Below are 14,290 nucleotides of genomic sequence, written 5' to 3' on the forward strand. Positions count from 1 at the left end.
TTTGCTATACTCTTTTTTTGGAAATAATTGAGATTTTTATACATGTTTATTGCAATAATTTGTTAGGTTATTTAGGTGAAAAGATATGGTCTAGATTATCGAACAACATTAAAGCAACTTTTGGCAGAATCAAATTTTATACTCCCTCTCATCCACTCTTTTCTTCCCCTTTGAAGTGGGCACGAAGATTAAGGGTGGGGAGTATAATATTGATAAAGATATGAGTGGGGTTTGGTATTTGGAGAGATGTATGAATAATTAGGATTAAATATTAATAAAGGAGATGGGTGAGGTTTGGTTATTGGAGAGAGGTAGGAATAATTAGAATTAAATATTAATAAAGGATATGGTGGGGTTTGATGAGTGGGGAGAGGTAGGAGTATAATATTAATAAAAACTTTCCCTAAAAAGAAAGGCGAAGAAAACCTGAATAATCTGTTTAGGAAATAGGGAATAAAAGAGTGGATGAGAGGGAGTAGAATAGAATGGCCCATAGTATAATGCCCAAAATGAAAGCCCAATTAAGAGATAAAAATTTAGGCGGGAAAAAAGGTAAAATGGCCTATTCATTTAGTAAATAGGGGATTCATTCGTTTCACCAAATGCTAAAGTAATTTCACGAAATGTTTAGCAAATGCATTGTCCATCATTTAACACTACCTAAATGTTACTTATACATCATTAATTTATGTACATGTAACACTTAGCAAATTGAATACCTTGTGTTGGATGTTTTAACCCAACAAATCCCCCTCCAACACAAGAGACCACCACCGAGGAATCAATCATTGGCCTTATGAAATTACCAGCTGCACACCCGAGTTAGTATTCGGTCCCCACCCCTAACTCAATATCGCGGTGAGATTTTCATCTATTACCAGGTCTATGTGAATATATGTAAGGATTCTAGCACAAATGCAGCTAAGCTATGCAAAACGTTGGACGAGCATGGTATCTTGGTAATGCCAGATGACGACTACAAGTGCGTATATTCCTTTCTTTCACTTTAGTTCCTATTTCGGAAATCTTGATTTATCAAGGTAACATATATTCAGTAGACCTTTGTTGTGCATTCGTTGCACATTTTGGGTAAGCGGCTGCCTAAGAAGACGATGAACTGCATTTGATTCATGACTGCCTGTAAATCGTGCTTTTTATTTCTTTGAAGACAATCAACTACTAGTCGCGTTAAAGTATTCTGTGAACGATAAACCATTGTAGACTTTTCGTCACATTAGCGAATCTAATTACAAAAGCTCGGCATAATAATAGAAACACCTGCTGATCTCCGCCAATGGTGGGCAAAAGGCGGTAAAATAGCCGCAATTTAATTTATGAGGTACAGAGTAACTTTAGACGAAACGATATTAAATCGCTAATTCGTCTCATCTAAAAATTTATTTCAGATCTCTAAACTTGTTTGTTCCTCCACATTAACTTCCTATACAGGAGCAGCACATACATACTTGACCTCCAACGGATCAAAAATGTCGCAGAATACAGTGGCGGAGCCAGCATTGAAAAATTTCAAATGAGGTAAACGGATAATTAATTAATATGACAAATATGTTTAAAAATAATGGTAATCAAGTAAAAAATACTGCGTAAAAAGTTATAAACAATTACCATAACTATAATAATAACCATCATCATAATCGCTGTCGTAGTCGTCATTGTCATCGTCCACCTCTCGTACTTTGGGTGATGAACGAATCAGTAGACCTCCGGGGAAGTTTAACAGGCTTTGCTTGCATATATATGCGAAAGCTAAATAACCAGTTTCAAGGCCACGTCTGTCGATTCTCATCTCAATGAATTGTTTATCTCTAATGTTGTACCAAAAGTATTGGCCACTATAATTTGGTATACACAATAGTTCATGTGATGATCCTTTGCGGTAAGCAATAGGGTGGTAAACGGATTCGGGTCCTTTCTCAGGAAGGCTCATCAATTTAATCCAAGACTCTTTAACACCGTATTCTTTCATAACCCATATACTATAACTCGACTTATTCACATTGTAACATGAAAAACTTAGTTGCCCTTCAAGCAAACCTAGCTGATAAACACCGCGTTGAAATTCTTGAGTTGGGTTGGAATCGATTTCACTCAAAAGAATATCAGGCAAGAGCACATCATTAGACCATCGTTCAGCCTTGATATCAAAACAACCAATTCTCGTTAAGCGACCATGACTCTCGAAAATCATGACAAGTAAATGGTTTTGTACCAAAACGGGAGTATCACACGATTCAGGCGTGCTCGGTTTACACTCGACAGGTTTCCACAAATTAGTGTTCAAGCTATAGACGATGACCTCCGTTACTAAAACGTCATGTACACCTCGACGGTATTGGACAAACCTAACAACTTTGAAATCGTCTGAACAATGACACATCCCATACTGAGCATAGTAATGGTGAGTGGGAACATAAAGTTTAGGGAGTACACGGTAAATACGCGTAGTTGGGTTGACCAAGATGAGACCTTCAAGGTCATTGTATCCGCACCCAATCAAGAGGTACGATTCGCAGGAAGCCACCATCGACATAAAGGGGTCACACCATTGTGACCATTGTGACGGTATAGGGTAAGGGCAGACCGTAGGAGGAGAGTGTAGAGAATCCAATTCGTATATACTGAAGGAGCCGCCGTACCCGCCTGGGAGGATTAAGAGGCGATGATTGGCCTCGGCAAATAATGCATTGAATTTGGGGGACGAAATCTCGGTTAGAAAAGACTTTGAGACACACTTGAAGCGAAAGAGTGATTTAGCGGGTACTTTGGGGAGTATACATGATAATATTAGTTCCATGGGAAGGCTAACTCTTGACGAACATGGTTGTAGGGTTTTGAAACTCGCATCCATTGAAAGGGTTGATTAGGGCAGAATTAAGGAGACGTAGAAATTACGGAAATTATATATATAACAAAGGAAATTAAATTAAAAAATATTAGAACATTTGGCAATTACAATACGTATGAACAAGTATTATTTTTTTATTCTCAATTTGCATTTATAATTATAAAAAGATATTTTATGTAAAAGATAAACATTACTTTAATCTTTTAGTAAGTAGGGGGAAGTGGAACTTGCAAAAATTCTATACCTAGCTACCACGGCCTACCCCCTTGCCACTCTACTCATGTTATACATTGTCGACAAAATTTTCGAAGAAACAATTAATTAATGATTCCTAAAATTAATAAACTAAACAAAATTAATGTAACAGACAGAGGATTATTTAATCTAAAATTAATATACTATATGGTAAATTTGAAAACAGTTAAGAAATTTTAACTAAAAATTTCAAAATTTAATCCTCCAAGTTCCAACAAGAGCGAGCGTCCTTCGTAGCTCCGCCACTGGGATGATATGTGATGAATGCTCGTCAAGTTGCGGGGTATAAGCATGAATAACGCTTATAACCTGGTGTTTAGAAACGCACCTTTTACTGCGGGTTAGGAAATAGCAAAGTAGTCGCGGCAACATAGTCAATCGTACATAAATTCAGACGTCGTTCTTTCAAATAGAAGTTAGTGATCGAGTCCGCATTGATGACCTCATCTCGAAGGCGAGCTTGGCCTATCGTTCGAAGTAAACATGACAAGCGGACATTTTGGCCTATCGTTCGAAGTAAATAAACATGATAAAAAAAAAATAGAGAAAACTAGTACTCGAGTTGGTTGTATTTGTGGAAATGAACAACTCTATATGCTACTACAAGAAAAGGAGCGACTCGAGCACTCCAAACGTGTGATCTTGACTGCTAATGTTGCTACAAAGTCTACGACAACAATAACAACAGCGATGGAGCCAGTTAAATTTTCGAAATTTTTCAAGGCTACCTTATACTATTACTCATTTGCTCCCGTTGACTTTAATTTAAATCCCGACTCCTTTATTGAATAACAATAACTAACAACATTACCTCCAAATCTTCAATGAGTCAATTGCGTCCACAAATTGCTGAGTAAGAGAGGTCGGACGTATGAAACCCCTAAATTACCTTTGGTAGATCCTGTTTTTTGGACGTTTAGGAATTGAACTGGACTAAATTTATAGGAGCTGAAATGAACTTATAGGAGTTTGACTGAACTTATAAGAGCTCAACTAAACTTAACTGAACTTATAGGAGCCGAAGTGAACTTATAAGAGTTGAACATTTAGAAGTCGAACATAACTTACAATTTTTTTGCGCTTTGTATAATTTTTTTTTTGCAAGTACTACAATACATTACAATAAAAAATCAATTGCGTATCACATTTTTTTTTCTGAACATCTGTTTTCATATTATCATCCTTCTCGTCACTTTCAAATTCATCTTCATTATCAGTGACATCATCAAATCCATTGTCTCGCCAAATGTCTTTTACTTCGTTTCAAACATGGCTCAATCAGTTGAGATTAATGAGGTATAGGTAAAATTAGGGTAAAAATATTATTGAGATAGGTGAACTTGTGAATAATTTTACGAGTAGGCTGTTTAGCATAAACAAATTAAAATAGATACAAGGGTCATTTTTTTTTTTAAAGAATAATGTGTATATGATAATTTTAATATTGGACTTTTTTGCATTGATTCAAATGAAAAGCGTGCTTTTTTTTTAATTCGTCAATATTATAAAACGGCTATGAATTCATAGTTAATATAAATTGTAAGAACTTGTCTAAACTGAACTTATATGAGCTAAACTGAACTTCTAAGAACTGGACCGAACTTATAGGAACATGACTAATAAGAGCTGATATAATACTCCACTGAACTGAAGACGTTATTCGGGTGAGGTACCCCTTTGAAGAGTTTCATTGGTAGGCTTAAAATATGACTAATGCTTAAGAGATTAAAGTACTACTCATATAAACAAAGTGCACTTTTTTTTTCTGGTTATACGTGTTTGGCTGGGAGTAATATTAGGATTGGTGATCTCCTAGTTAGGTTCCTGAATGTGCATGAGTGAGGACAAAATGCGCTGAAAAAGATTTGCGTTGATCTGGGTTGGGGTGTTACAGTTGAACTGAACTGGAGCTAAACTGAACCTATCAATACTATATATTAATTCCAGAAACCAAGGGACTTCAATGTAATTAAAGAAATTTATACAAATTAATTATACTCTATAGTTTTAAATCGATAGCACCGTGTGATGGACCTGATAAAGGGACCTCAATGTAAATATTATATAGTTTTGGTTAAAAGTATAATATAAAGATGCCTTGATGATGAATATTTATGGAAATTACATTAAATTAAGGTAATTAAATTTAGAAAACACAAGAATATAGTGATTTTCCTTAAAATTAACATGCCCCACTTATGAAATTAATTAGTATCATCATAGAATTATACATTAAATTAAATGTAATAAAAATAATAGTACCAGCAACGAGATTAATAAAATTAACGGTATTAATGTGGGAGTAGTGACAGTTATAATAATGATAGTGGGAGTAGTGAAAGTAACTACAAATGTAGTGAAAGTAACAGTGGTAACAATGAAAATAAATTTTACATTTCATCATAATTACAAGATATGCCGTAGAAAAATATATTACAAATAGTAAAGGTGTGAGTTAGACAACTCCAACATAGTTTATTTCATTGAAAATAAAACTTAACGGTAAATAGAGGTAGCCCGGGCGAAGCCGGGCACCAAACCTAGTAATAACTAAACTAAATTTAATAGAAGTGATTTTAAATTTAAAAGAACATGGTCTTAGTGTCTTACTACGAAGTATTTCTGCAAAAGAAAATTTGTCATTCTGCTGGTGGCAATTGCAGTACCTTTACTTTTATATCTAAACAAAAGCATCAACATACACTACATTCTACAAAGACACACCAATACACGTGAAAAATAAGTCATAAGTTGTTATAAGTCATAAGTTGTTTATAATGAGGTGTATCATGTATGAACCCAAAATCGTAACCAAATAAATATAGCTGAAAATATATATGTTTACTGCATTCATATAAATGAGGTGAAAAATAAAAAATTATAGATATTTGTGTAAATAGATTGCCAATAACAATAACAATTGTTATAAGTCTTCATTGCCTCAAATGGCTCCCGCAAATTACGAGGTCATCTTTTAAAAATAAATTCTTTATATTCCGTATATTGCACACATGAAGTAAAAAATACTGCGTAAAAAGTTATAACCATTCACTATCACTATAAACACAACCGTCATCGTCATCATCATCGTCCACCTCTCCTACTTTAGATGATGAACGAATCGGTAGACCTCCAGGAAAGTTTAACAAGCTTCGCTTGCATATAAATGCGAAAGAGAAATTACTAGTATTAAGGCCATCTCCGTCGATTCCCGTCTCAGTGAATTGTTTATCTCTAATATTGTACCAAAAGTATTTGCCACTATATTTTGGTATACACAATAGTTCATCTGATGATCCTTTGCGGTAAGCAATAGGGTAGTAAACGCCTTTCAGCCCTTGCCTAGGAAGGCTCATCAATTTAACCCAAGACTCTTTAGCACCATAATCCTTCATGACCCATGTAGTAAAAGTCGTTTTGTTCATATCGTAACACGAAAAACGTAATTGCCCCTCAAGCACACCTAGGTGATACTGACCATCTCGCGTTGGGTTGGAACCGATTTCACCCAAAAGAATATCAGACAAGACGACATCATTAGACCATCGTTCAGCCTTGATATCGAAACAGCCAATTCTCGTCATGCGGCCACTACTATAACATATCATGACAAATAAATGGTTTTGTACAAGGACAGGAGTATCCAACGATTCATTCGTGGCCGGTTCGCACTCGATAGGTTTCCACGAATTAGTTGTCAAGCTATAAACGATGACTTCCCTTTTCTCGTTTTGGACAAACCTCACAATTTTGACATCATCATTGATTTCACACATCCCATAGTGTACATAGTCACACAAAATGGGAACGTAAGCGTTAGGGAGTACACGGTAAATACGGGTAGTTGGGTTGACCAAGATGAGACCTTCAAGGTCAGTGTATCCGCACCCAATCAAGAGGTAAGATTCGCAAGAAGCCACCATCGACACAAAGGGTGCATACCATTGTAACGGTATAGGGTAAGGGCAGACCGTAGGAGGAGAGTCTAGAGAGTCCAGTTCGTATATACTGAAGGTCTGGTACTCTTTGCCTGGGAGGATTAAGAGGCGGTCAGGGTTTCGAAACTATCCATTGGAAAGGGTAAATTTGCTTGTAAAGTTGTAATAATAGGGATTAGGGCAAAATTAGGGTAATGTCGAAGTTGTGGAAATCTGTGTATATATATATATATATATATATATATATATATACGAGTAAAAGAAATTAAAGAATAATAAAAGTCACGGTATATAATAAAGAAATGTGAAACTTGCAAAACTTCTACCAAGGGGCAAGGTACTTGTGTTATACATCGCCTTCCAAATTACTGAAAAAAAAAAACCTGTAATTAAACTCGAAAATTAACAAATAAACTAAACAAAGTTACTATAAAAGACAGGATAATTGATCAAAAATCTAAAAGGAATTTTTTATAGTACCTTCGTGTTTTTTCGATATTTACCTAGTATCCCTCACTTTTAAAAAACATTGGTATTCCTAAATTTTATAACTTGTTCATACAATACCCAGATTAATATAATTTGAGTATTATAACAGTTTAATTTAATAAAGAAAATATTTTAAGATTGAATAATGTAAATTGGGGATAAAATTTCACAAATTATCGCTACAAAATTATAAAATGTACATAAATTAAACATTGAAATTGACATATTAGAGGTATTTGGGTTTTTTAAGGAGGTTTTCATTAAATTTAGAAATACCAATGTTAGTTTCAATAAATGAGGGTACCATGTAGAATTCAAAACAAACACGAGGATATGTGTCGAAAAATCTAATCATAAAACATCGGACTGACGGTCAATGGTTGTCCTTTAATTTTGGCACAAAGACAAAGGAAAGAGGGGGGTCAATTCATGTTGAGGGTAAGATTATTAGTGAGCTAAGTCTTACATCCAAAATATACTCTCACAATGAGAAGGGCGGTAGACTCTTTTGTTCCTTCGAGACTACTATATTTATTGGCAAATGGCGAGGTGGATGGCGGTATTTCTACCCTTGGTGGTGTACTACTATCCATCCAAGAACTGTGAAGAATAATGAAGACGGGACCATGAGAGATCCGAAAGGGGCGCTTGTTTATCCCATAACAAGGCTTATCTGCCTCGAAAATTCCCATGGAAAGTAAGAATAGAATCACTTTTCTGCTAATCTTGATGTGCTTTCTAACATTAACCCTCTCATTCTGACTGTTTATATATTAATATAAGTTATTACCTAAAATTTCCATGCAACTGCATTTTAGACGGTTTTACTATTTATCCAGCATTACCTAAAATTTATATATTAATATAAGTTATTGTTAAAAGTAGCCTATCTTTTAAATATCACACAAAATCCCCGAAATGTTAGGGACGGCCGTGACTCTAATTATATTTTAGCGTTTTTGTATGCTATAATTTTTATTAAATACCTCCATTACATAAATCCTAGATTCGTCACTGTAAGAACCCCTAACAAAAATGCTAATGAAGAAAAATACATTGTAAAGACGTCTAATGAGGCAAAGATGTCGCATAAGTTATAATAATTCATCACTCAAGAACAAGTATCTAGTGTCCTCCTTCTCCTCCTCATCATCACCACCGTCATGTTTGTCATCCACGTCTTGTTCTTTGGATGATGAACAAATCGGTTGACCTCCGCGGAAGTTTAAGAGGCTTCCCTTGCATATATATGCGAAAGCGAAATTACTAGTATTAAGGCCATCTCCGTCGATTCCCGTCTCAGTGAATTGTTTCTCTCTAATGTTGTACCAAAAGTATTTGCCACTATATTCTGGTAGACACAATAGTTCATCTGATGATCCTTTGCGGTAAGCAATAGGGTAGTAAACGCCTTTGACCCCTTGCCCGGGAAGGCTCATCAACTTAAACCAAGACTCTTTAACACCATAATCGTTCATAACCCATATATTATAAGTCGACTTGTCCACATTGTAACATGAAAAATATAATCGGCCATCAAGCACACCAAGGCGATAGTGTCCATCTCGAGTTGGGTTGGCATTGATTTCACTCAAAAGAATATCAGGCAAGGGCACATCATTAGACCATCGTTCAGCCTTCATATCAAAACAACCAATTCTCGTCAAGCGATCATCATCATCATCATCATCATCATCATCATCATCATCATCATCATCATCATCATCATCATCATCATCGAAAATTGTATCATCATCATCATAATAATCATAGAAAATCATAACAAGTAAATGGTTTTGTACAAGGACGGGATCATTACACCATTCCGTTGTGGGATTTTGAAAGTCTATAGGTTTCCACGAAATACTTGTCAAACTATAAACCATCACTTCCCTTAGACCATCACATTGGACAAACCTGACAATTTTGAAATCGACATTTAATTCATCGTCTAAACAATGACACATCCCATAATATACGGAGTCAGACCAAGTGGGAACGTAAACTTGAGGGAGTACACGGTAAATACGTGTAGTTGGGTTGACCAAGATGACACCTTCAAGGTGGTCATTGTATCCATACGCAATCAAGAGGTATGACTCGCAAGATGCCACCAGCGACATCGTGGGTGCATACCATTGTGACGGTATAGGGGAAGGGCAGATCGTAGGAGGAGAGTGTAGAGAGTCCAGTTCGTATATACGGAAGGAGGCGTAATCGCCTGGGAGGATTAAGAGCCGATGATTGGCCTCGGCAAATAATGAATTGAATTTGGGGGATGTAATCTCGGTTAGAAAAGACTTTGAAACACATTTAAAGCGAAAGAGGGATTTAGCCGGTAATTTGGGAAGTATACATGATAATATTAATTCCATGGGAAGGGTAATTCTTGAACATGGTTTTAGGGTTTTGAAACTCGAATCCATTGAAAGGGTTGATTAGGGCAGAATTAAGGAGAAGTTGAAGTTTTGAAGTTACGGAAATCTGGATATCTGTGTGTATTGTGTATATATAAGAAAGGAAATTAACATAAAGATGGAGAATAATCTATCTATCTATTCTATTCTATATAAAAGTATAATAGAAGAACCGTTATCCATTAAACTTGACACGTGTCAACTGACGTTAAAAGATTTCCGCCTAAGCATTTTATAGAAATATGGAAATAATATTATGTGAATATTGTATAGTTGTCATATATTCTACATATGTTATATGATTGCCTATTTGTTAGAGACAATAATAGAAATATGGAAATAATATTATGTCCATATTTCTATACATTCCAATCCCTTAACCTAATCGTTATCATTATAATTATTTATCATTATCATTATTATTAGAATATTAGACCCATGCCTGATATCCTAATAATTATTACTCATATTCTTTTTTTTAAGGGAAATTATTACTCATATTCTTGGCTGCTTCATCTCGCACAAATAGGATTATACATCCAGTTGTATATAGAGCATTGTACAACCAAGGTATAAGAATTCGAGCTTATATGTATTTTTTTCTGAGCTAATTCAAAGTTCATATTTTTAATGTGTAAATGGATGAATTCAGATACTTTCTAATAAAGCTCATATTCTTTAAGATAAAGCTCGGATAATTTATTACAAAGCTCGGATTCTACACTGTACAACTGGTACATCTGGTTGTATAATCCATGAATTGTTCATCTCGCCATTTTCTATTCATTTCTCTTTTTCTATTCTTTGGCTGTTAGTATTGGAGTAATAAAATTCGATCACTCGATAATTTACTCATTCTATATTTTTATTTATCTCATCTCACCTTTCAAAGACACGATAAACCTTCACTATACAGACTCTCTTCTCTCCCCTTAAACCCTTCTCCAATTCAATGGATTACTATCACCTTTCAAAGACACGATAAACCTTCACTATGACTCATTTCACCGAATGTTCCTTCAAATGTTCGTTATATGGATTAATGGATATCGTTTGATTTGATTAAACTTTTTGTAGATTTACGTTGTTCGCTTCACATCTTAGACAATCTACTCATTTATTCTTTTTATCTTTTCTCCGCCCTTGATTCCCATATGTTCTTCTCTAATCCATTAACCTCTCTAAAAATTATCACCATAAGTTATTCGTAAATCACGATTTTTATTATGTTTTCTGACGACAAATCAGATTACTGTACTAAGTTTTTTATACGCAAGTTATTACTTTCATACATTACTTAATTAGAAATTTAAGTATTTAACTTGATAATAAGATAACGGCAAGTACATAATTCGGGGGTAAATAGGCAACATATCAAGTCATCATTTCCTACAAGTCTAATTTTCAAATTGATTAAGGTGTACCAAAATATAAAAAACGTCAGTAGATTTTATGAGAAACCGTCTTCCACTAATTTATTGGGAGACATAATAGAAAAAATAAATAAATTTGATGGGCCCCTCACCTCATCATGTGAGATGTCTCTCAATAACGTTATTGAGAGAGCGTCTCTCCGGAGTTTTTGTGAAAAAACGTGTGGGTTAATAGCTTATAAATGCTCAGTTCAAAGATACGAAACACAGGCCCAAACATGATAGTATATAATAAAGGGACGTTTGTTTTGTGCATTGATATGGATTGGAATCGAGAATCATATTTGCATGGTATCTGGTTGGAACTTGATTTCTCATACCTTGTGTTTGTTTCGATTTTGAGTGTTATTGGTTTCAAACTCAATTAAGGTTAAAATCTATAAAATAAAATATTTTAAATAATAATTTTTGATATTATAAAATCATATAGATAATTTTTTGATCAAATAAATATTGGGGGAAGTGATGATTGAATTGACCTCATAACTTTGTGCAATTGTGAAATTAACCCCCACAATAACTTTTAATTGGAGTAATTTGGTCTCATAAGAGCAAGTCCAATGATTTGGCTTAGGGACTTGCTTGCAATTTCTTAAAATTACAAGCAAGTGGCTAAACCATTGGACAAGTACATGCATGTAGGGTAGCTTAAACCAAGCAACTAGCTTCATTAAGCTAGTAGCTTAAATGACCCTACCACAAAAATACAACCAATAGAAATTAGTTTGATTAATTAACATATGAGTCAAGCTAGTTAAAATTTAGGCTAAACCATTGAAATGAATTAGTAGCTCAAAAATAAACTAGCTTAAAATGTGATGTGGTAATAGTAAGCTAGTTGAAACTAGCTTACCATTGGACTTGCTTTAAGTTTCACATAAGGTGCAATCAAACCTCAATACAAAATATCATTATATACCAACGGCTATACCAATACATATACGTATAACATACCAAAATTATACGTATTACATATTAAAACCATTTTTTTATATACATATGTAATTTGGTATGCTTTTTTGAAAAAAAACAATTAACAATTTTATGTGAATTATTTTTTAAAATGTTGAGAATTAGAAATATTTGAATATTTATTTACGCTTTTATTATATTTATTATATTTTTTGTCATGAAAATCTTTTGATCCGAATTTTGATTTTAACACTACCTTACAAAGTATTTTGCAATTGATTTTTTTTTTTTATAAAAACGGTAAAAAATAAAGTTGAAAAACCTGTTCTTTATATAAAAATAATAAACTGTTTGATTTTCGTAAAGTATTTTTAATTTTTTTTATCTAATTTATGCTATTTTTTTTATTAACTTTTTGTAAACTTTTATTTTGTATTTTTCATAAGAAGATAATCATTTTTACTTTTTTGATATGATAAATTTAATCTCTCGTGAGATTTTGATAAATGGGTTTAATTTCACTTATTAGGTAAGTTTTTAGGGGTAATCACTCCAATTGAAAGTTGTGGGCCTATGAGTGTCACAATTGAACAAAGTTATGGGGGTCAATCATCACTTTCCCGAATAAGTATATACATATGCCATATTTTTTGTTTTCACATGTTTTAGTGTTTTACCCATTTTAATTTGATACCCATGTGAACCAATTTGATACTATACCCACTCGACAACCCCTCCTTTGGATATGAGAAATCCATACTTTATGGGTTTGAGGTATGAGTATGAAACCCTTATATTTTGCAAACAAATATTTGGTATGGATTTAGGCGTTTAGCTTATTTCAAACTTATACCTCATACTTTTTTTGTTTGAACCAAAACATGTTTTATAATTTAGGGTGATGTCAAAATTTTGTGTGATCATTTAAACAAATAAATTATTATAGTGCTTATACATATTAGATACTATTTGCTCTATATTGTTGAATGTTTTTCTTATGTATTCGTCAATTTGTAAAATTTATTTAGGAGGATTTTTGGTGGTCGGGTACATATTTTTCATTTAATAATATAAATTGTTTATATAAAAATGTTACACGTTTAACATTTTATAATAATGGTGTAACTAAAAAACCCTAAAATTGAATTACATATTATTATTTATATATGTCCGTGCAATTTTGCATGGGTCTTAAACTAGTTTATTATTTATACAACAGTTGGGCTGAACAAAATACAGGGGCTTCACGTCGATATTGAAGCAGTTGAGAATAATTAATAAACTACAAAATTAACATAAGTACTAGTTTTATACCCGTGCAGAATTGCACGGGATTGGATATAGTGTTAATTATTTAACGAAATATTTAAATGGTGAAAATAAAATTACACATAATTGTAAAATTTAAAATATTAATTAATAAATATCATTAAATAAAAGTCAAGTTACAAATATTGGTAGATGATCTCTCATTTAATTGTAAAATTTAAAATATTAATTAATAAATATCATTAAATAAAAGTCAAGTTACAAATATTGGTAGATGATCTCTCATTTAATTATAAAATTTAAAATATTAATTAATAAATATAATTAAATAAAAGTTAAGTTACAAATATTGGTAGATCTCTCCTTTGTTAGACGAAATTGGGCTGTAGAGCTTATTACTCACTAATTTAGACTTGGCAAAATCAACCCAGGCCTGACCCGAGTCCCGAAATCAACCCGAACTGCCGCACCCGAAACCCGAATTGACCCGACCCTAAAATGACCCGACCTTTCATGGACCTATAACAGACCCGACCCGAAACCACTCAACATTACTGACCCGAAAGACTTGAAATGCCTTTTTTCTCTCTTAATCATTGACCCGAAAATGTTACGACCCGAAACAACTCGACCCGCTTGACCAAAAACAGACCTGACCAAAAACCCTGAAACAAACTCGTAACCCGAAATGACCTAACCCGAACTAATATA

The 14,290-nt window shown here is 33.6% G+C and overlaps 1 protein-coding gene across 1 annotated transcript; it reads right to left on the minus strand.

Annotated features, from left to right (window-relative positions):
- Nucleotides 1–6,159: 6,159 nt before the first annotated feature.
- LOC141600829 (F-box protein At4g22390-like) lies at nt 6,160–6,705 on the minus strand. Its single transcript, XM_074421084.1, has one exon. The coding sequence runs from the start codon at nt 6,703–6,705 to the stop codon at nt 6,160–6,162; it is 546 nt and encodes a 181-aa protein (XP_074277185.1).
- Between the last annotated feature and the right edge of the window lie 7,585 nt (nt 6,706–14,290).

Source organism: Silene latifolia, chromosome 9 (assembly GCF_048544455.1).
Source record: "Silene latifolia isolate original U9 population chromosome 9, ASM4854445v1, whole genome shotgun sequence".
In the NCBI taxonomy this organism is placed as follows: domain Eukaryota; kingdom Viridiplantae; phylum Streptophyta; class Magnoliopsida; order Caryophyllales; family Caryophyllaceae; genus Silene; species Silene latifolia.